This window comes from Equus przewalskii, chromosome 15, assembly GCF_037783145.1.
Source record: "Equus przewalskii isolate Varuska chromosome 15, EquPr2, whole genome shotgun sequence".
NCBI classification, from domain to species: domain Eukaryota; kingdom Metazoa; phylum Chordata; class Mammalia; order Perissodactyla; family Equidae; genus Equus; species Equus przewalskii.
In genome coordinates, this window is record NC_091845.1 from 88,388,484 (window position 1) to 88,402,105 (window position 13,622).

At 42.3% G+C, this 13,622-nt stretch overlaps 1 protein-coding gene across 11 annotated transcripts in view; it reads left to right on the forward strand.

Moving 5' to 3' along the window:
• The window catches only part of MME (membrane metalloendopeptidase), a 133,671-nt gene extending 123,083 nt beyond the window's left edge, over nucleotides 1-10,588 (forward strand). For all 11 annotated transcript variants that reach the window (XM_008521004.2, XM_070577675.1, XM_070577681.1 and 8 more), the window contains 3 exons: nucleotides 2,546-2,641; nucleotides 3,038-3,114; nucleotides 9,412-10,588. In XM_008521004.2, coding sequence (XP_008519226.1) covers nucleotides 2,546-2,641; nucleotides 3,038-3,114; nucleotides 9,412-9,511 — 273 coding nt within the window. In that variant the 3' untranslated portion in view covers nucleotides 9,512-10,588. The remainder of the gene's footprint in view (nucleotides 1-2,545; nucleotides 2,642-3,037; nucleotides 3,115-9,411) is intronic.
• The last annotated feature ends 3,034 nt before the right edge of the window (nucleotides 10,589-13,622 follow it).

A 13,622-nucleotide genomic window follows, 5' to 3' on the forward strand; every position in this document is an offset into this window, starting at 1 on the left:
AAGTCGCGCAGAGGATGCAATGTTTTTCAAAGAAACAATCTCTAAAATAGATATTTTTAGCAAAGATGCCCCATGAGAAGGATTTTTTCAGTGTCACTGATCAATACACTGAACAGGACCCTCAGTTCCACTGCAGGTAAAGCAGCATTTGGGACCATAATGAGCATCAACATCAGGCCTAATATTAAAGGCCAGCTAGTGACAATGACCCAGTGAGGGACTGAAGTGATACGGTGCCAGCACATGGCCCTGTGGCTTCCAAGCTATTATACCCAGAGGAGCTAGTCAATGGAGCATCCCTGAGAATCTCATTTACCCTTCCACTCATTCTTGCATCCAACAGACACTGGTGGAAGGCTATACTGTGTGTCTGGCACTAGTCTCAGTGCTGGAGATACAGCTGCAAACCTTCCATGAAATATGTCATTATTTGATGGTTTGAACAAAGTTTAAAGGATTGGTCTAGTAGATGCCACGTGCACAAGAAAAAGTAGGAATTTTCACAAGAGTGGAGGAATACTGATCTTGGAAGCAACAGGAGGAGTGAGGTAGTTTTGAGACCTTCCGACCCCCAGGTAGCCCACATGTGGGAGAACGAGCAGAGTCTCCTTGAGGGGGTACGGGGGCAAGGTGTCCCCAGGATAGAACCAGGCTCTTCCGAGACAAGAGTGGATGGAATGTTCCATGGAGTGAAGAGGACACAGGGTTATTCGTTCACCATAGAAATGTCTCGGTGAAGGGGAGGAGAGCCTGGTGGTCGGGTCAGGAAGGAGGAAGCATCAGAGCAGTGCGGGACGGGTGACTGTGGGCCAGGGACTTGGCAGTGACTGTGATGATCAGAGTGTGAGGCCGGAGATGTTAAGCAGGCTGCAGGGTTTCTGAGAGAATGGAGTCCCCACCAAGTCCTGGGGGTAACGAGTGGCTGCTGCTTTGAATGCTTGGGAATTTTTTGACTAGACGCCAGATGTTGTGCATTTTACCTCTTTGCGTGCTGGATATCTTTGTTTTCCTGTAAGTATTCTTGTCTTTATTCTAGGACATGGTTAAATCCCTCAGAAGTGGTCTGATCCTCTTGGATCTTGCTTTTACAGGCAGACGGGGAGGACTTGGGGGGTGCGTAGTCTAGAGACAGTTGTTGCCCGCTGCTGAGACGAGACCTGACTGTGTGAGTCCAGAGGACTTCCACGTCCGTCCTCTGGGAGCCCGGGCATTTGTCTCTGACCCTTTGGTGGCCCTTCCGCTAGCTGTGGGTGGTTTGCTCACGTGCACAGTCACCTTCTCAGCTGGACACCTGAGTGGGCCGTCTGACCTCGAGATCCTCCATCTGCAGCTTTCTTCACTCCAGTACCCTGTCCTGAGTGTCCCTGAACTCTTAGCTCCTTCTCCTCGACTCAAGGAGTCACTTAGACTCCAACTGGGTTTCCCTTCTCTATGCTGTACCCTGGAAACGCTCAAGGCCATGAGCTGGGGCAATCAAAGGGTCACCTCATTTGTTTCCCATCTCACAGAGATCGCTGCCCTTTGACGTCCAGTGTCCTGCAAACCGTCATTTTATATGTTTTGCCATCATTTCGTTGTTTCAGTGGGAGGGTGAATCCAGTCCCTGTCACTCCCTCTTGCCTGAAGTGGAGGCATTGGCACTCTTAATACTCCCACAGTTTCTAATACACAGCCAGATAAAGAATCAGTGCTGTAAAACTCGACCACACTCTGGGTTGCTGGTCTGCCATGGAGATCCTCACCTACAACAAGTACAGAATTGTTCTAAGATGTGAAATATACCTTCTGCTTATCTAATTGATCACTTTCCTTTGTGTTAAATTGGAAGTAATTCATCTCAGAAAGTTGACTGTCAATCTCTTAAGTATATTTAGTACAAAAAAGCTACGCTTTTCAACAGTCTCCATAAATCCTTAGAGTTAAGAACATTTTCTGACATTCAAGTAACTTAAATTCCTTCTTCCTAATGTAACTGAGGTTCCGTCTATCTTGCCCTGTGTTCAGGGGGCCACAATAATTGCTCATTCTTATTCTTAGAATCATAGGATACTAGGCCTCTAAAGGATCTCAAGCGAATCCCTTGACTTTGGGCGAGAATCACTCAACGAAGTCTGGTGTGAGTCTGTTTCAGTGTGAGTCTATTTTGCTGAGAGTAATAATTAAGCCACATGGAGCAATTACAGACTCCCTTGGCAATCCGTTCTTCCAACTGGCTGGACTTACCCGTCTGTCTGTAGAACAACTTAGACGAGTTTTTCCTCACTTGTTTCCTCATCTGTTCATTCAACTGACATTTATTGATCATCTGACATGTGCTAGTCTCTTATCATCTGTTAAACAGTATCCTGTTGTTCTCAGAGCATTTGTAAATAAATTCTAGTTTTCTTTCTAATCCGTGAAGTAGTTATAGGTTGTCATGTCTAATATATTATTATGATGATTCTGACATAAAAGGTTAATTTCTTGGTTACATGGTCTCTTGCATAGATTTATATATAAATTTAGAAATTATAAACATCATGCTTCTATTTCATTAACTGCCTAGGCCTATCAAAATTATGTTAAAAAGAATGGTGAAGAAAAATTACTTCCTGGAATTGACCTAAATCACAAACAACTGTTCTTCTTGAACTTCGCACAGGTATCGTCTCTCTCTTGATTGATAGATGTGAAAATCATTTTGAGTTATAATTTCATAGTAAGTTAGCTGTTGCGTGCTGAGTTTTTTGTTTTAAGCAACTGTGGCAGAGCGTTGATTTGACCAACTTACATTGTGTGTAACAGACTGTCAGATCACATTAGTAATAAATTTGACTTGACACTTTCACTGTGTATAACAGACCGTCATATCACATTAATGATAGTTATCTTCCTGATTGCCTATGGTTGAACATTATTTGAAGAGTAAATGATTGAGGAATGCAGAATTCCAATTTAATTTTTGCAGTAAGAAGGTTGATTTTCCCCTAGTCTGACCAAACAAATAATCCTTGATTGAACCTAAGCACACTCCTTTCCTTTTCTGTCCCATCCCTAGGTGTGGTGTGGGACCTACAGGCCAGAGTATGCGATCAACTCCATTAAAACAGACGTCCACAGTCCAGGCAGTTTCAGGTGCGTGGGTTTGAACAGGAGTCAGCTTGCTCTAGTACTGACTCCATTACTTCCAAATTTGGAAATTGGCCTTTTCTAACTCTGCGTCTATGAAATTTGGAAATCTAGTGGGGTTTTTTTCTTTTGAGGATCACAGACGGGATGAACAGAACACATCGGGGTAAACATCATGTCTACACAAGCAAAGCCTTGACTCTCTTATCCTCAGAATGTATGTGACCTAAGCGCGGTGCTTGATGGATTGCAACAAAGATGGCGCCTCGGAGCCGTGGCTCTATTTAAAGCTAGAACAGATATTTCCTAAGAGGCTGTGAAAGGTTTAGGCCTGGAACCGATGAGTTGCTGTTCCAAAGAAAGATTTCCATTCAACACAAAGGGAAACTTTCCAGTAATTAGAGGTGGTCCCACATGGAATAAAGTTATCCCCAAGTTCCAGGAGAGAGTTTCTTGAACAACCTCCCAAGGATGCTGGAGAAAAATGCTCTGCAGAGGAAAAGGTTGAGTTAGGAGATGTCTAAGGTCCTTCCCAAATCAGAAAGTCTAAGAGAACGTTGGATTGAAAGAGAATCACTCTACCCAGCCTTTGAATGTTGAATCCTAACTCCCTATGTATCTATTCAGGACTAAATTCCTAAGTCTGCCTTGTCCCCTATAACACTTCATCACTCATTTGCTAATTAACAGCAACACTTCTTGGGCAAGAGTGTCTCAAAAACAAATTAAAAAATTTGAAGAGTGGTTAGAAAACAGTTTGAGAACAGAGGAGAAGTAGTGGGTTACATTTTAAAAGCCTTTCCTAAAATAGAAGTGAACATACTGCCCAGATCATTCACTCCTGGGGAAAAGCCACATTCAATTATGAAACAATTAAATAGCACGTTTAAAAAGTAAAGAATTTACTCAGCTTGTTCTAGTATCATCATTGTCATCATCATCATCTAGTGTTTGCCTTCACAGTTCTTTCAAAAGTCATTCGCTCAACAACTGTTTTTATTGTATGCCCATTATGTGTATAATCCAGGGAAATTTAGTCTTGCTAGGACATCCAAATTGGCTACGTTTTAGGTAATGAGCTACAAAAGTCACTGGATCAATTCCCACTATGGTTTATCCAAGTAACTTTTAGTTTTAATTTTTAAAGTTGTCTTTTTCTTTACTGAAGTCTTCAGAAGTTAAGGTACAAGAATCTAATTCTGAGGATAACAGAGAACAGTTATAAGCTCATACAAACTACTGTAACAATCTAATTTGCCAAAGGTCTTCCCTCCACATCTCCCTGAACGAAAGCATATATCCATAAAGACTCAAGTGAATTTAAGTAATGTTATTGTAATACCTGGTATGTCTGGTGTCCTCAGAGAATGGGGGCTGCAAATTAATTAATTTTTTGATAGCTAAAATTTGTCTCTTGAGTATAAACATTTTTATCTTAACCACTGGATTAAAATTTCTGTGTTTAAAGTACGTTTTCTGCCTTCCTCCCATATTAACACAGTATCCTGAACAAAACCTAACCTTTTCTTTTTGATGACACGGACTATTGTTATGACTAATAGTTATGGTTTCACTGTTTATTAGTTTACTGAAATCCTCAAAAGCTGGAGTGGGGGAAATGTGTATTTATTCCTGCACTAAAGAGCCACCGACGGTGATGCACTTTTACTTTTCATTTTGGCTTTTTATTGGGGTTTTTCTGCCTGTTTCTTTCCTGTCTCTTTCCTGTTAACTGCATTGCTTGCCTTTAGCCATCCCATTCCTCCACTCTGAGTAGCTCAGAAAACACATCCTTACACACATATGGTAAAAATGAACACACACTTCGAAGTAAGAAATACTTGAGTTCCAACCATGGCTCTGCCATTTACAAGCTATTGACCTCTGTGTCTCAATTTCTTGATTAAAAAAACATGAGGATTAAATTATCATGAGAGTTGCTGGGAGCATTAATGTTACTGTCTGTGAAGGTCCTATTACATATATGTGTTTGAAATTAGTGCTGGGATGATTTTTGGATGAGAGGCATGAACAGAATAAGAATCCCTATGAATAAAGTATCTGGACTTCATTCCGTCTTAGCTGACAGTCAAGGCCTGTCTGTTGCTCATTTCTTCTGTTGTGTAGTTCAGAATGTCAATTACTAATCACTGGCTAAGTGATTGATAGGTAGATAAATAAGTAACTTTTCTATCCCCGATTTAAACTGAAAACAATTTTATTATAAATATGTAAAATTTTGTACTTGTAAAAGTATGTAATATTTTATTGTAAATATATAAAATTATTTGTAACTTTCGTTTTCTTTGTTCTGGCCCAAAAGATTCCTCTTTGACTATTTTTCATTCATAACAATAGACGTGTGTGTTGTTGTTTTTGTAAAGGGTAAATGGAGTGCCAACCTCTTGTCAAGGAAATTATTATTTTCTCTGGAGGTAAAGGGATTTCCTTGGCAAAAGGTTGAGGTTACATTTAGTTTGGGAAACAGGCTGCTTCCTGGCTCTACGAAGTAAAGCGTATTTTTTAAAGAAAAAACGAAGAGACATTGAGATGCTATTAAAAAATTGTGCACAGTGGTTTATGTAGACACATTTCTGAAATGGAGGGAGATTTTGTGACCTTAGGCTAACATAGCCACAGTATTAAAAACAAAATGCAAAATATACTTGATTTAAAGTGGAATCTGTAAACCATTTGTTAGGTCTAAGCTGTAATTGTTTCATTCTTTCTAACTAAAGTCTTATGTGCTTTAAAATAAACTTCTAAAACTTTAGTATTAGAGCAAGAGCATTTCTGCTTGATATTCTAGAAACTGAATCTGCAATTTAAGTGACTTCTGTTTGCAAGTCCAGTTTTTGTTAGCCATCCAGTCACTTCAGGGAATAGTTATGATAATATTTACTATATGACCTATAGATGTGTTTCTGAAGTTGTTCAGATCTGCTGTTTCTAAATGATATGTGAGGGTCTGATGATTTTTTAAAGCAGGTCCGAGTAGAGAAAATGATGCCAACGTCCGTGCTACCTGAATAGTATGGTGTTACTTTCGAGGCTTAGGTTGCACAATGTGATCCACCCGTGAGAAGAGGGCGCTTCCTGGAACTAACACAACGATAATGTGGGAGATGCTTTCCACAGCTTGATTTCTAATACTTTTGAAAGACCATCCTTTCTAGCGTTTTCTGTAGACATTTTGTTCCTTACCATCCCATGATTCAGCTAAACCCTCTCTGAAATACTAATGTTTTCTCCATTTACCTTAAATATTAGCATTGGTCTCTGACGTTTGTAAACATTGGTGTGGATTTGGGTGAGCCATGTAGACTTCCTGTTAACAGTTGCTGACCTTCAGCCCATACCTCAGAATCTATTCAGGCACTTATTTCCTGATGAATTTATAGTGGGACAGACGCGATCAATGTGACCTTACTTTAAAAGAATCATGAAGAATCGTGAACGGTAATCAATGGCAAAAATTAGAAAGTTTATTCATGAATGAAGCAAGTTGGTCATTTAAAAGAAGTAGGAAAAAGTTGTTGGAGGGCTCATTAATTGTACACAGTTCCCTCAGTGATTCAAAAATCCAGCTAATTGCGGCAGGAGGAGTCAGATATGTTATAGGATATAGTCCACTCTTGGTCACGTGATGTTCAACTCCGTCTCTCTGAGACAGCTTTTGTTTTCCAGTTTTATTGAGAAATGATTGACATCCACCACTGTATACGTTTAAGGAGTATAGCAGGACAGTTGGACATTGTGAAATCATTCCCATAGTCAGTTCAGCTAACATCCGTCTTCTCGTGTAGGTACAACAAAGAGAAAAACTTCTCCTTGTGATGAGAACTCTTGGGATTTTCTCTGTTAACAACTTTCCTGTGTATCGCGCGGCAGTGTTAACTACAGCCATCGTGTTGTACTTACATCCCCGGGACCCGTTATCTTATAACTGGAAGTTCTACCTTTTGACGACCCTCCTCCAAGTCCCCTCGCCCCCAACCTCTAGATGTTGTTATACAAGTGATGGTTTGATGAGGGAATAAACCGCACAGCACAGTAAAATATTTTATACAATAAAGTAAAAGTTTCAAGTAAACCACTTTAACAAATAATCAATAAAGCCTTTATTATCTTCTGTTATTATAAACACAAGCACTACATAGTTATGATATAGCATGAAATTCATATGAGTGTTCTATGTAAGGTTAATGAAATATGATCCCACTCAGAGAAGGAGTTCGTTTTTATTAATAGTTCATCCACTTTTTGAAATAGATTATTTGTGTCACCCATCCACAGGTTTGATGTTTTCAACAACCAAACACTAGTTAGAGTCCTAGGAGAGTGGGTGGAGCCCTGCCACCTTGTTGGCCTGACTCTTCAGAATCACACTCTTTCGTGAAGCCCCTGGACGGAGGGAGAGGAGACGGGTCGGATGGAGAGCTGGGTGTGCGTGAAGTTGGGTGTTGCTGGGTCCCAGTGGTGTTTGGGGAAGACTTTCTTGTTTTGAGTTGTGTTTTTTAAATTTCTTTAATGTTTTTAAAAGAAATGTAGAATTAGGGCACGGGTTTGGACACTTTTACTGAAGTGCTTGCCCCTGTGTGATTATATCTCAGACACAATCCTTTGAAACTTTTAGTAAGATAAAAATAAGCAGAGAGTTCTTCCCGTCGTGCCTCAGAGCCGTCCCTGTCCCCCGGGAGCTGGCTCCCCAGTGTAAGGAACTGTCAGGCCACCGTGGTGACCGTCCCTCAGCCAGTGTCAGGGCCTCCTCACGTGGGAATGAGTTGGACTCAAGGAATCAAGCTCTAACTGAGAGTCCATGAGCCTGGGACCTAAAAGACTAAAGAGCAGTAGGCATTCCTTATGTCTGAAATCTTTTTATTCCACAAACATGATCACTTCGACCAGGTATCAAGTGAATTTGTTCTCGAATTTTCAGATATAAGAAAGGACACATCATTCTTTTTTTTCTAATCAAATTAATTCAAGCACTAAGCTCCCAACCTAAATTTAATTTCAGAAGTTTCCAGTGTCCTCCTTTGTAGGAGAAATTAGGGAACGGCCCCCATCTGCAGCCTGCTGTGGTCACTGCTGACACCCTACCATCCGGGGGCTCCATCTGCCGTCCGCCAGTGTCCTCGGAGGCAGGAGGGCTGAGGAAGGTCCCCGTGTAGCTGCTGGGGAGTAACTTGGCGGGGAGTGGGGCCGGCGGGAGCAGCAGGCCTGAGGACGGTGTGAGGCGGGGGAAGTGGTCCGTGTGGTCGGCCTCCATGGGCAGGATGCTCTGCGAGAAGGCCGGGAAGGTAGGCTGGAGCCATCAGGGACGGTGGAGGGCATGAGAGCAGGCTGAATTTCCTGCAACCCCTGGAAGGTTTTAAGTAGGGAGTTACGGAATTTGGTTTAAATTGTGAAGATCATGCTGACTGCCGTGTGGAGAAGGGTTGCAGGGAGAGAAGTGCTGAGCTGTGCTCGTTGGAGCCTCTGCCTGGATGGAGAGCTCAGTAAAGTGGTCTGCCCCTCCCCAGCCGAGGTGGGTGTGGCAGGGGCCCAAGGAGAGAGAAGGGAAGGAGCTGTTCCGACTGATGGAGATGTCTTCTCTGCCTCGCTGTCCTGACCTGCCTCAGCCTGCGGCCGATGATGGGGTGGACGGTGTGTTTTTGCTCACTGGGTGACCCTCAGAGATAAGGTGAAACTGGCCATTTTCCAGCCCTTTCCCATTGTTCAGGCTGAATCCAGCTTCTCAAGTCTGTGGAGTTCTTTTGGAAAACAAGAAAATAACCGTTATCTTCCCTGTTAAATCGAATCGACAAATGTCTATTTAAAGTCTTTTATTTAAGTTATTGTGTGAGCCCTTTCCAGCTATAGGGGAAAATCATGACTGTTTTCTTTGACCAAACTCTTCTTGTAATAACTGTGATTCCAAATATGAATTACTCATTTATTTTGCAGACTGGTATGGGATGTTTATAAGTTAACTCCCCATGACAACCTTGAGATGCAGGTACTGTTGTTATGCACATTCTGTAGAAAAGGAAACTGAGGCACAGAGGCTACATAAATGCAACTCACAACCAGGCTCCCACGTCTGTCTTCAAAGCCTGTGCTCCCAGCTCCTGTAGCTTGTTACTTCTCTGCTTAAACTTCTGTTGCTGAGAAGCAACAGTCTCGTTCTACCCAGTTTTTTTCCCTTTAAACCGTAAATTCCAAATTCACTCACTCGGCCCACACAGAGTTCTTAGAGCTCCCTCGTGCTGGGGACGTGGCGTCAGGTGCTGACGGGACTTCTGTTTGCTTGTTTCGCAGGATTATTGGGACTTTGCAGAACTCCCCTGAGTTTTCAGAAGCCTTCCATTGCCCCAAGAATTCTTACATGAACCCAGAAAAGAAATGCCGGGTGTGGTGACCTGCAGAAGCTGTGCAGCCTTGGGTGACTTACCGACACACAGGAGTGGGGAACTCGACTCGAGAGAAATGGGCCTAGAGGTCACTGTGCTTACAGGGGGTGGTCAGCAGAGAGGCGAGCATCTGTAACCTCGAAGTCGGTTATTCTGGAAAGATGTGAGGGAGGAGCGCGTCTAATGTCCGTCAAATCAGTCGCTTCTCACGTGTAAATAAGGCTCAATCTCCAGACACAATACGACCGTTCATTTCTGTTTCTCCTATAATCTGCCAGTTTGAGGTTGTCTCTTGAAAACGGTGTTGACCACCTGCTGTAGACCAGATTTCTGTTCAAAAGGAGAAAGAGGAGGCTGAAGATTCGGTTGACACCAAAAGCACAGCAGTGACCTGAGAGTTAAAAACACGCGGCCTAAGTCCTGATTTTTACTTTTATTTGCAACAGTTACACTCCTTCAAAACTCTTCCAAAGAATTCTTATACCTGTTGGGGCCTTGGGACTTAACACGCTTTTAAACTGATTTGGCCAGGTGTCAGTTAGTCACTCTGCAATCGTTTTATCTGAAGCAATCTTAGGGCTGAAATGAGTATCCAGCGCTGTTCCCTGTTGCACCTGGTGTGACTGAGGCTGAGGTTCGGAGGCTGCCTGCATTTTTCTAAGCAATTTCTTGTTCTTTCTCAACACTCGGTCTTTTTAAGAGATTTGTAGTAATGTATAAATAATAATTTTTATATTTAATTATTAACTACATTTATGACTAATTGTTATTATAGGTAATCATTGAATATTGAAGTTTCAGACCAAGATAAATAGTTATGAACCAGGGTCTGTAAAGTGATGTACAGATGAAGATTTAAGACTTTTTAAACTTATAAATCATATTGATAAAAAGCTTTAAGCGCGAACTTTGCATTAAAAATTGCCATTGGACAGATGCTCAAGATTGTGGTTTAAGCAGGATTTTCAGCATTGATTCTGTGCCCGAGGAGCTGTGACAAAAGGGAAGTCTGCGTCTCCTTATCTCTCCAGATGTGTCATCTGATGGAAATATTTTGATAATAAATTGAAATTGTGAGCCCATTACTCACCAAGCCTGTTGTGTCAGCCGTCCAGCCTGGGAAAGTGCATTTCTGAGCAGAGAAGAGAGGCTGCGGCGCCTCCAAGGGACATGCTTCTGAGATCCTAGCTCGCTGGAGTTCTGGGAGGGGACCGCCCCGTCCTGGAGAGGAGCCCGTCTCTACGGCTCTTGTGTCCTTCTCTTCTCCTGTCCTGTCAGCTAGTTTAGTGAGTTCCATTCCTTGATACTTTACAAAAGAGCTGCACTTCCAAAATCCTTATTTGTTCCAACAAAACATGAAAGTGGGGGAATTTCTATCCAAAACATGAGTGTTGACTTTCCTGCCTCTTGAAAAATGCCCATTTAACTATTTTTTAAAAATGTTACTGAAATGTGACATATATAAAAGCTTCATGAACATAAATGTGCAGCTCAGTGGACATTTTAGTGGACTAATTTCCACAAGTCCTTCCTAAAATTATTATAAACACTGAAAATATAGTTTCCACCTAACCACGGATGTCCATATCTCCTCTGCCTTTACCACGGTGATCACGGACAGCTCGAAGTCTGCTTATGTGTTTCCTTAAACTTACAGCCTTCCTGAGGAACATCAGTGGTTGGAGCAATAGGAGCATCCAGCTTTGAAGTGAACACCCATCTCTGAGTTATTTAATCTCCTCCCTGTCAGAGCAGCTGAAGAACAAGAGATGAGGAGTGACTGGTACAAATCATAAAGGCACTAGACCCTCAACTGCTTGCTCTTTAAAACGTCAGGCTCCCACCCCCCTGGAGAAACTTGAATGAAATTTTCTGGTGGGAAAAAAAAACCTCTCCAGAATCCTGGATCTCCTGTCTCTAGAAACATAAGATTTTCTGGGGCTGAGGGATAGACCAAAGTTAGACTGCCAATACCCTGCTGTCCCTCACACACGCAGACATCGTTAGTTATATCTACACTGTTACTGAGTTGTATGGGGACTCACGGGCGCTCTCAGCCACTCCCATCAGATAAAACCTGTCTGTAATCTCACACAGAAACCCTGTTTCACCATGGCCAAACCCTGGGCGAGGAAAGGGTTCAGAAGCTGAGACACCAAGGGTTGGGGGTTGATGTCACAGAGATGAAGCTAAGAAGACGTTCTTGACAACACCATTGGTGTGGAGTCTGCTTCCTGCTGCAGTGTCTACGTGGAGTCTAGACGCAAGGTGCAAAGGATGCTATCCTAGGAGAAGAGTCCTTTCTTATTCCAACCCTATTCTGCCACTATTGACAAAGTGACCTTGAGCATTTAATCTGTTCTCTTGGGCCTCTGCTTTTCCCACTGAAATAAAGAGAATTAGATTCTGTCAGTAGTTCTCAGCAAGAGAAGGAGGATGTACCCAATGCTGCCTTACTCTTAATCTGTCCCCCAGTTAAGAACCGTTGGGTAAGATCATCTCAAAACTCCCATGTGAATGCCTGAGTCCACTTAGACCACATTATAGTCCAAAGAACAAGGACCAAAGTTTCATCGATTGTGAGGCTGTGCTCACATCGAGTGTGACTTAACATCGAGTGTGTTAAGTTTTTTGGAAAACCTTTATCATTCCTGTTGTCACAGATGGAGTTTTCCAAATAGACGATAACTGTTCATTTGGAACTAACTCCACCCTGTCAAAGATGGAAAATCAGAAAGTTCTATCAGTTTCCAGTCTCAGACATACAAAATAAAAACAAACATTTTTCAGACTATTGCTTTTATGCCCAGTCAGCTCTGTTCCAACCTCCCCTCCCCCGTGTGAGCCCCACAGCTTTTAGGTCTTGAAAAATCTTAAGGCCAAATGGAGCTTTTACCTCCACAATCTGCACTTTCTGCCAGCTTCAAATTGACTCTTTTAAAAAAAAGAATGCTATAAACTATTTTACCAATATTTCTTGTTTTCACCACCCCATTCTTCCAAAGATGCCATAGTGTTCTGATCCGATTTGTTTTCACAAGTTCAGCGAAAAGGTTGCCAAGTGCCGTAAGGAGTCACAAGCATAATCCCATGGCTTAGGCAGGAACCAGGAGTGTCTGTGCACTGTCCCTGGACCGAGGGACTTGACCTTGGTTGACCAGGTGAAGAGAGGAGCCGCAGGTGACTGGTGTCCAAGTCGCACACGTTCATTGCGTCCTCCTCTTTCCTTTAACGATGGCGTCTTAATGTCAACTCCTTTGTATTTTGCCTTTCTTCTAAAACACTGAGAACACCAGTCATTGTTAACTTCGTAGCCAAACTGCCGGGCTTCTATTTCGTTACTTGACAAAGCAGGTCCTCCAGGTTGTGTAGGAGACGGCTGGCGGCAAAGTGAGCAGTGGCTCTTGCTAGAAAGAACAGTAGGCTCTCAGCTTGGGCAGTGGACGAAGACTGGGAGTCTAGCCACTGGGACTGACTTTCCTGTTTCTGGATTTCCTTTCTACCCAGAAACTAACAGTAACTTTTTCAGGGATCAGACATATCGACATCTGATTCCACTCCTGTAAGTGCACTTGCTCTCATCTCCAGTCCGATCATCTCAAATTCTAATACATTCTAAGAGTTTACTCTGCATCCAGGAAGACAGAAATGAGGTCAAGTAGCTGGATTGTCAGTCACCTTGGTGTGAATCCTTCACCACACATGCTATCAACCCTCTATGTCCCCGGAAATATGACGTCAAAGAGGTTAGGCTGAGAGGTTCATGGCAGCTTTATCTATAAAACTAAAAAACAGGGAGAAAAACTAAATAGCAGGAAATGTTTAGATTTGTTCAAGGAAAATACGAAAAGGACGCGGTGTTGAGTATATATTATGACTTCAGCTATGTTGAAATGTTATTTCATAGAGAAAGAGTTGGAAGAATATATGCCAAAAATTAATAGGGAGTGTCTCTGATTGATGGCATTACATACAGGTGATTCTTATTTCCTTTCTTTCCCTGCATTTTAAATATTCCTATAATGTGAAAACTACATTTTAAAAGTCACTGAAAAGTGTTATTTGGAAGAAAGAAGGAAGTAAGGGAGAAAATATGGAGGGAAGGGGAATAAGGGGGAA